We start from the raw sequence: 9,781 nt of genomic DNA, 5'->3' as shown, positions 1-9,781 counted from the left end.
GGAGGCTACATGAGGGGGAAGCCTACGAAGGACCCAGCCTGCAAAGGGTCTCTCGAAAGACGCAGCCTACGGATTTAGACACAACTAATGAATCAGTAAATGATTTGTAATTTGCCCCAATTGTCAGTCATTGTAATTTCTTCAAATGCTTTCCACAAATTCCTTCAAGGAGACTTAGCTTGTTTCTCTCGGCAGGTTTGTCCAGGCAAAGTCGTGACCATCTTAACCTGGCAAGGGACGAACCCCAACTTGAAATCTGTTTTATTGAATTCGCACACCGACGTTGTTCCAGTTTTTCAGGTACAACACCCCCTCCCCCCGTTGCTCAGTTTTTAGCATCATCATTTGAATCTCGGCTCCGGCTTTCTGGTGGAATGTTCATGTTTGCCTGGTTCGTTGAGGAGTCTAAATCGACTGTCGGTGTGAATGTGAGTGTAAATGGTTGTTTGTCTGAATTTGTCCTTTGAGACGCTGGCAAACAGGCCTCTTGCCTCGAGTCAGCTGGGACAGACTCCAGGTCACCTGCAACCTCAGTGAGGAAAAGCGCTGTTGAAAATGGATGCATGGGTGTCAACACCGCTTGCCCATTATTTTTTGTCGACATATCCAAATACAGATTTGTCATTGTCCTCTCCAGGAGCATTGGATACATGACGCTTTCAGTGCTTTCAAAGATGCGGAAGGCAACATTTACGGCCGCGGCTCGCAGGATATGAAATGTGTGACAATACAGTGGGTATAAAAAGTCTGGACAACTCTTCTACACGCTACACGGGAAATCATCCTCCTCCTCCTCCTCTGTTGTTGTAAACTATGAGAACAATTCACCCTGCAGATTTCCTCTTCAGACTTGTCTTCTCTGTGCAGGTACATTCAGGCTGTGAGACGGCTGAAAGCCGAGGGGCAGAAATTTTTGCGTACTCTGCACTTAACGTTTGTTCCTGGTAAGTCATTCTGGCTTTCCTCGGATTTAGTTTAAACCTCTCATTAGATCTCTGAGAACATCTGCTCAATTGACACTTTCCCCCCTCTTGTGGAAGGCGATTGTCCTTCACGTGGTTCCACCTGAAATCTAAACTCAGACTAATGCAAATTTTAAAGAGTTTACTGAGCCTTACTTTTTTTCCAATAACTAGTGAAATCCAAGACGAAAGGTGAGGCAACAACTCTGCCACAATCAAAATATCGTTACGTTTTGATTGTTTTTAAACAAAACCATGTTTAACACTCTGATGATAGTTTGGATACACATACGACACATCAGACATTTTTAAACTGTACATAGGATAAGAAACACCTCGCAATAGGATTCATGCCTTCACTCGCGGCTCATTTGGGGCGAATTCCCCAGTAGGACTTTATCAAAGTACAAGCTGTGGAATTTGGCTAAAATGGCTGCTTCAAACCAAAAGGGTTGACTTTTACGGGCCTCCTGCTGTGACAGCCACATCCACTGAAATCCGTGTTGATCTGTGAATTTGGGAATTTTTTTCTAACATTTCAGTTGGTGCCACTGAGTAAGTTTTTTAGCTGGTTGTGTTTGGGACCGCCCAAAAAAAAACACATTTCTGTCAAGAAAAACAAAAATCTTATGCAATGCCGAGGCCCCCTGAAAGGCGATTCATTTATCGGAAGAATACTAAATCCCCCGGTGCTGGATTTGTAATAATAACCACAAAATATAAATTCTATCTTCAAATGAAATGCATTTCGACTCGACTATTCTGATGGCTTTTCGTCTTGCAGATGAAGAAGTTGGGGGTGAGAAAGGCATGGAAACATTTGTCAAGCATCCCGAGTTCCAGAAATTAAACATTGGCTTCGCCCTGGATGAAGGTAAATAGATAACGCATCAAGTAAACAACCTCAAGCTTAAACTCTTGAGTGCTCAGTGACTTATTTGAAACAAACAGGTTAATGTGTCACGATGGTGCTGAATTTTATCATGTCGGCGTGTGGTATGACCCTGGATCTTAAAGCATATTTTGATCGATCCTAGTTGCAAATTTAGTTTTTGACCGCATTGAGATGTCACCGTTATAATTTGGAGATTAATGGTTTTGGCACTCTTAAATACTTTGTGCCGTCAACGATGGCAAAAGTGAAATGCAATGCTATGCAGTTTTCTAGGCAAATTGTGATTAGATTGCGCAACTCACTGTGACCCAATTTTCTATTTAAGGTGATTTTAAAATACTTGATTAAATACTATATGATGAAGTGTGTATTATAGAAGAAAAGCAACTTGTTTGTCGAAAGCTCCATAAGCAATTTTAGTCTCCCTTGAATCTGAAATCCTTTGTCACAAAAGAATTTAAATGTGAGTTAATAATTATTTAAAAAAAAAAAAAAAGCTTCCTCCCTTTTATCCTCAGTCTTCAACTCCTTTGCATTATATCACCGGTATTGCTCTTCTTCTCGGATTTTATTTTCAGCTAATTTAAAAATGATATGATGTGACGTGGCTGATGATTACAATCCATCGCTGTGGTAGTTTAAAAAAGAGAAGCTTTTTTTTTAAATCACGGGTGTGTGTTTTTCCATTAATAATACACATGCAATGGACATCCTTCTGTTGGTATGGAGGCTGCACACAAATGATGTAGATGGATTTCAATCTTGGTCGAGTTGTATTGGTGCTGTAGATGGTACACTCCTGGTTTATAGTTTAGACTCCTTATCTGCTCTGTAGGTCTGGCCAATCCAGGTAACGCCTTCACTGTCTTTTATGGAGAAAGGAACGTCTGGTGTGAGTACAAAATTCGACCTTTCTATGAGAAATTAATCCTTTCAAGTTGCTCATGTTGACGTTAAATCAAAACAGTGCGTTGTCTTCTTTCCAAGGGATTACCATCCGCTGTCCAGGCAGTCCCGGTCATGGCTCCAGGTTTGTGGAGAACACGGCGGCTGAGAAGCTGGTGAGTTTCTGAGATTTGTGTTGGTGTTTGTCCAGACTGACACGCACAACGCTGCTCCTTTGTCTTTTACAGCGCCGCATCATCAACTCTTTCCTGGATTTTAGAGAGAAGGAGAAACACAGGTAACATGTATTGAAGTGTCCATGTTTTAGATATGTCCTTTCAGAGACGAGGCCTGATGGGGCTGGTGCGGCACTTTGAGCGCACGTGTGAGTGTTTTGGGCTTGAGCTGCCAGTTGTGAAACTCTTCTTCGAGTGTATCTCTTGAGTGCGTGTATTGTACTGCCCCCTGGTGGCACACAACACCGTACTTCAATGGTCCAAAATGAAAATGAGTTTGCGTGCGGTTTAAAGTGTGTCATCCTCATCATGTGTCAATTCCAGGCTAAACACCAGCCAGTGCTTCACGCTCGGTGATGTCGCCACAGTGAATCTGACTATGGTGAAAGGGGGTGTGGCCTACAATGTCATTCCAGCTGAAATGGACGCCAGCTTTGACCTGAGGATCCCGCCAACAGTCAATCTCCAGGTGAGTGTTTTTACATATGCTGGAGGAGGTACGTGATTCGTTCAATTCAGCTTAACACACACTTTGCTTCTCGTCACATCAGGAGTTTGAAAAGATGATCCAGGGTTGGTGTAAAGAAGCAGGCGATGATGTCACCTATGACTTTGCTCAGGTTGGCACGTTTCCCGCTCGGATTCATTACTAACTGCTGCTTGAAAGTTGAATTGACTGCCACTGTTTTGTGCAGAAACACATGAACCAGAACATGACGTCCACACAAGAGAGCGATCCCTGGTGGAATGCTTTTAGTCAAACCTGCAAAGAAATGTGAGTTGCATGTTCACCCCACCACATCCCGTCCAGACTCATTTTTGTACACCGTGTTATCACACTGAAATCACTCATGTTCAGGGCATTATGAATTTATGGGAATGAACTAGCAAGTGCGAGTAATTTAATGGAATTTATCATATTCAAGCAATAAATGTAACAATTCACTTTTGTCATAGGTAAATATCCATGCATGCTAGGCCATTACCTTAATTGCCCCTTTTCCCTCCCCCAACTCCACTTGAGCTCAGACATATCAGAAGCTCGCTCGTAAGATGGATATGATAGATAGATGGATACTGTAGAGCAGGGTTAACTCATTGTTGTCGCGGGCCACATTGTAGTTACGGTTTGACTTGGAGGGCCGTTATGAATTTAGGGAAGCCATAAAAATATTTAATCCCCTCCACATATAACAAAATTAGAAGTCAAGAATAAGGACTGTTATTGTGCATTAAAAATGACAATTTGAAATTGTGGCTCAGACTTTAGCAAACATCATGGAACTTGACATGCTTGATTTGCTTTCTCGGGCCACATAAAATGATGTGGCGGGTCAGATCTGGCCCCCGGGCCTTGACTTTAACACCTGTGCTGTAGAGTGTTTATTCATCCCGTAAGGGACATTTAATAGCTACACCACTGTTTTATGGGGCCAAAACGTGGAATGATATACTTAGGCACCTTCATAAAACCCCAAATTGTGGTTTATAAAGTTTGATACGTGTTATCGTGTGTTGAAAATGTCTGCAGGGATATGACACTGCAGAAGGAGATATTTCCTGCCGCCACCGACAGCCGTTTCATCCGAGCCGTGAGTCTTTATTTTCCCTCCGTTTGTGACTGTTCCCTCCCACTAGTTTTTGCAGTCTGTTACTTTGTGTCGACCCCTTGTACTGTCTGTCCTTTAGGTGGGGATTCCTGCCATTGGCTTCTCCCCAATGAACCACACACCCATCCTACTGCACGACCACAATGAATATCTGAACGAACGCGTGTTCCTGAAAGGCATCGATGTGTACAACAAGCTCATCCCAGCTCTCGCCAACGTACCCGCCTCTCCAGATGAGGCTTAAGTGCTCGTTTTTCATAATTACCAAAGAAGTATGACAAGGCCACAAATTAGGCCTTGGCAACAGTGATTATTTTGATAATACTCAGGCTGTTTATTTTCTTTTAAAAAGACATTTCCACTGTTAATGTACGGGTGTAATCAAAATCAAATCTGCCACGGAGATTTGGATGTCTGACTGAAATTAAAATCATTGAACAATCACGTTAAGATAGCTACGGATAAATGAAAAGCACTTTTTGAATGAACTCTTCACCCCTACAATTTCATTTAATAAACTGCAGTTCAATAAATATACAGTACGTGATCATAATGATCAAATTTTCCTAATTTATTTTTCACACTGACATGAACTTGGAGCGAGTTTCCTGACGGCCTGCAGCATCGACGGTTCACCTCCAGCCGGCCATCTGCTTCAAGGACAGGCAAGAAATCTATTGACATTTAGCAAATGTCATGTTCAGTACATTATCATTTAAAGCATCTTAATGTGTGCCCACAATTTTTTTTTATTTGTGCAATCCTCTGTTAGCTGGAGTCTTAAATAATTAGTTCCATTGATTTAACTATTATCCCTTCAAAATTGGTTTAATAAAATATATTCATTTTATTTGTCATCTGACTTAAATAATTTGGTCATTTGTTGTGAATATGTTGAATGAATAAGAAAAATTACATGAGCATTTAGCATCTTTTAAAATTGTTATTTTTTTCAATAAATGCTTAATGAAACGTGTGGTTGACTGGTTAGCATATCCGCCTCACGGTGCAGAGGTTGTGTGTTTGAATCCGGGCCCTGGCCCTCCGGTGTGGAGTTTGCATGTTCTCCCTATGCCTGCGTGAGTTTTCTCCGGTTTCCTCCCACAAAAACATGCGTGGCACGTGAATTATTTGATCACTAAATGGTCCTTAGGCGTCACTATGAGTGTCAATGGTTATTTGTTTATGTGTGCTTAATAAACTGAGAACCAGTTCAGGGTGCACCCCGCCTACTGCCCCAAGTCGGCTGTGAAAGGCTTGGGCCTTATTCTTTCCTGTATTTTGATGATGGTCATGAAGCAGTGAATGTCAACTTGAGCTAATCTGAAAAATAAGGTCATGGATAACCAAAAGTACTTCAGGGCTAGCATTGCCCATGTTCAGAAATGTCAATTTTTTTGTTGTTGTTTTTAAGACATTTTATAAATACAGATTTTGCTAGTGTTTAAAAGGTGCAGTTAACTGTAACCACACCTTTATTGTTTTACACATGTGTATTCATTCCTTCGAATTCATATTCAACCTAGTGGCTTTAAAATAAATGGCAGTACACAGCTTTGGGCGCAAAATACACTTATTCCTTACGATGCAAGAGGCTGCTTTAGCTTGAAAGGTGATTTTTTTACATAGACTGAATATAATAAACACGCAGTTCTAAATTCGGTTCGAGACCCAATAGAGTGAAATTGAGATGGAATAAGCAAGTGAGAAATCTCCACTTATTTTTATTTGCAAGGCTGTTTACATGACGTGTCTGTTCACATTCACAGTTCAGCTCCCTTTGGAGATCTCGTCCAATTAACGGTGTTTGCCTCTCCATGGGGAACTGGCAGGAAGGCTGCGCAGTCAGTAATTAGTCTTGGCTCTCCCCAGGACATGACAGCTGTATTAGCATATGGAGGAGCCGCCAGGGACATGACTTAAAGCTGCACCCACATCTGCCCTCCCCAAGCGAGCATAGATTGGTTCAGTTATCGGCTTTATGATGAATGTATGAAATAGTCACCTTGATTATTGAACGCGCGCACAGACATACACACACGAGTGTAGATTGGAGTTTACCAACCTTTTTGAAAGTTAGCTACTTCCCTGGCACTGAGATGAATGCAAAGGGCTTCCAGTTTCAAACACGTGTCTGAAAAAAAAAACCAATTAGCTCAAGTTGCCTCTCATAAGGTGTTATTAAATGCGATTAATGCTATCCATCTCTGTGAAGATGCGGATCATGCCAATGATTTGTCACAGGAATTATCAACAATGATTGAACACAAGAAACAGATAAAGATCAATATGCAACCCTATTTCAAAACATTTCTGCAAGTGTTCACATTTTCAAATGATCTCTTGCAAAATATGCCTAGGAAATCACACTGGTGAGCTATTTTTAGAACAGGCCCACAGGTTATTTGTGGCCGCTGGTGGGGGGTCAGTAACTGGTGGCCGCAGGCACCATGATTGTATTGTTTGCCTTTCGTCTTATTTCAGTAATTCCGTTTTTTTTTTTTTTCCAGTCGATGATTCACCGACCTCCTCCAGCGCCAGTCACATCAGGTAAAGCTCAGGGGTCACATCAGGTCAACACTGAGGTTCGTACCGGTGGAAATTGAGTACGTTTTCATACAAAAATGAATGTACAGTAAAAGTTGGAAGCGAGCAAAGGAGTGGTACAAAAGTAATGAACATTTCTTGATTTTTGTTGTTGAATTTCCCCTTCATTTTTTTGTGACTTAAGATATTTTTTCACCTAAACTCGCAGGATGAAAAAAAAAGCAAATATTATAATAAAAGCATTCGAAAAAGATACTATAAGGCATGCTTACTTAAATTTATACCGTGTCTTGCGTATCTGAAGCGACGCGCACACTGTAAGTCATCCAACTGAGTGGCATTTCTTTCCACTGCGATGGCCTGCTGTGCGACGACACCAGCAACGGTCTTAACATTCTCTTTGAAATATCATCCGCTCACTGCATTTAACTGTGCAGAATGAATCTCTAATCCGCAGTACAAAAAAAAAAATGAAGATAGCTGTTTGGATTCTTTCACAGTGAAATTGCATACAGGTATTGAACATCATTTATAATAAAGGCTGCCAGCAGTTTAGATTAGCCAGAAGGGGAACTGTGCTACTGTGCATGCATCACTAACAACAGCGCTAGATCACAGATGCTAAGGGGACAGGGGGAGGCGGGTGGGGGGTATTTCTTTTGTACTATTAAGAGATTGGTGCAGAAAATGTAACTGTATTTATATTATTCCTGTTCCCTCCTTTAGCTCGAAAGTGTGTAAGCCCCATGTAAATGTTCTCTTCTGGTAGCGTTTTGCATTTGATCATTTATTTTCCATCATTTCTCTTGCTCATACAAAAGAAGAAAATGTAAAATGTCTGGCCAATACTTTAAAGTGTTACAACATAGCGAGGTCCTGCAGGCTCATTTCCACGCTCCGGTTGTGCTGATTCTGCATGGTTAGAGAGATCGCAGCCTCTGCACCATAATATTTCACTCATACGGGAATCAGGCATGCGAATTGCTGTCAGGCCAGCGATTGCTGCCATCAAATCTATATTCATGAACACTGTAGCGACTTCTTGTGATCGAAAATTCATGAATACCAGCAATGTGAAGACGGACGTTTTTCTGTATTAGGGTTTTTTTTTTTTGCCCTTTGGCGGTCAATAAGCGTGACAAAGCTGCTATGAATTATTGAACACACGTATATATTTATATGTAATTGAACAATGATAGTTTAATAGGCCCTCAGTATGATTATGTACTATTTCAACACTACTTAAAATACTCAACATTAGTAATAATTCAAATATATAGTCCAGTGTAATCAAACTGTGATGCTAAATATTTAAAGAACATTTAACTCCAGGTAGCTAAATACAAATTTCACAAAGAGATGTGTTTGTCAGCTGTTTTAACACTTTTTCCCCCTGTTTACTAAAAGTGATTTTTTTTTTTTTTTGCTGTGAGCGCATGAACCTTGCGATTATACCCTCGCAGCCTGCACATATTTTATGATCCAAGAAGCTTGACGTAGCTGAAGCCGAAGATGATTCTTGTGGGAGTGTGCCCTTTGTTGGTGCTGTAATGTGTGGCTGGCACATTTGCACCGATTTGGCTGTTAGTGTTTGCTTATCTGCCCCAGTCGCTGTGTTTTTACTGTTCAAAGGGAAACAGAAAGCCGTTAATTAGTAAAGTCATTTGAGTGCTTCACAACATACAGCTGCATCAATATGCAAAGCGCTATTGTATTTTTGACTATTGCACAAAGATGGTAATGTCTGTGAAGCCGTTTTTCATCTTCAGAATCGTCTCGTTTTGCTCTCAAGTCACCGTCTAATCAGCCGTACTCCTTTTCCGTATTCCTTCAAACTAAGACTCCCGCGTAACAGGAAGTCAGAAAGAAAGGTACGATATTGCAAAAAAAAAAAGCCAAATAAACACAAATTATTTTTCGACAACAGTTAACAACATTTAGAAGTCAAGAAGAGAAAACAAAACCATGTTACAAAAAAAAATATTAAAGAGGATACAATAACAACATTTAAATGAATTAAGGCTATGACTATTTTAGTCATGGACAATTCCGGAGCCAATGGTGCGTCCTCGGCAATATTCTTCAATGACGCCCCCTTCTGTCGGTGATAATACCGACACTTACAAAAGTGAAGTGAACGTCCCTAGCATCTGCCCATGTGGCCTCACGAGGAGCAAGAAGGCCTTGCTGGCCCGTGACCGCCCAGAACTGGAAATCCCTCTCAGTATGCATTGACCACATCAGTAAACATCTTGTTCACGTTTTCTCTATCTGATAGTGTTCATCACAAATGAGCTTTGTTATATTCTGTGAAGGTTTTTCTTTTTTACACATCTCTTAGCAATCGATTGTTTCAGATTCCCCTGCGGCTACAGTGTTCACTTCTGTTGCGTTCACTGACTTGTGGCACCTAGATGCTCCTTGCAGCTCATTTATGGTAAAACATGCTCAATTTATGCAAACCCCACGTGGCCCTGTAGTTATAAATAAAGCCTCAACTTGATGCTTCGCTGTTGCCTAGTGAACGCGCTCTCTTCCGTCCGGTGTGGAGAGAGAGTGTCGTGGACGCGCCGGCTTGTGTGTGTGTGTGTGTGTGTGTGTGTGTGTGTGTGTGTGTGTGTGTGTGTGTGTGTGTGTGTGTGGGGG

General features: G+C 41.3%; 1 protein-coding gene across 4 annotated transcripts in view; it reads left to right on the top strand.

Annotated features, from left to right (window-relative positions):
- The window catches only part of LOC109522261 (aminoacylase-1A), a 10,369-nt gene extending 5,225 nt beyond the window's left edge, over window positions 1-5,144 (top strand). For all 4 annotated transcript variants that reach the window (XM_019880651.1, XM_019880653.1, XM_019880652.1 and 1 more), the window contains 12 exons: window positions 196-300; window positions 638-732; window positions 868-944; window positions 1,747-1,836; window positions 2,693-2,749; window positions 2,845-2,918; window positions 2,991-3,040; window positions 3,303-3,447; window positions 3,530-3,598; window positions 3,674-3,753; window positions 4,510-4,570; window positions 4,668-5,144. In XM_019880651.1, the coding sequence (XP_019736210.1) occupies window positions 196-300; window positions 638-732; window positions 868-944; window positions 1,747-1,836; window positions 2,693-2,749; window positions 2,845-2,918; window positions 2,991-3,040; window positions 3,303-3,447; window positions 3,530-3,598; window positions 3,674-3,753; window positions 4,510-4,570; window positions 4,668-4,832 (1,068 nt within the window). In that variant the 3' untranslated portion in view covers window positions 4,833-5,144. The remainder of the gene's footprint in view (window positions 1-195; window positions 301-637; window positions 733-867; window positions 945-1,746; window positions 1,837-2,692; window positions 2,750-2,844; window positions 2,919-2,990; window positions 3,041-3,302; window positions 3,448-3,529; window positions 3,599-3,673; window positions 3,754-4,509; window positions 4,571-4,667) is intronic.
- Window positions 5,145-9,781: the final 4,637 nt, after the last annotated feature.

This window comes from Hippocampus comes, unplaced genomic scaffold (genome assembly GCF_001891065.2).
Source record: "Hippocampus comes isolate QL1 unplaced genomic scaffold, H_comes_QL1_v1.1 scaffold68, whole genome shotgun sequence".
Lineage (NCBI taxonomy): Eukaryota > Metazoa > Chordata > Actinopteri > Syngnathiformes > Syngnathidae > Hippocampus > Hippocampus comes.
This window is presented reverse-complemented; position numbering and strand designations above follow the sequence as displayed.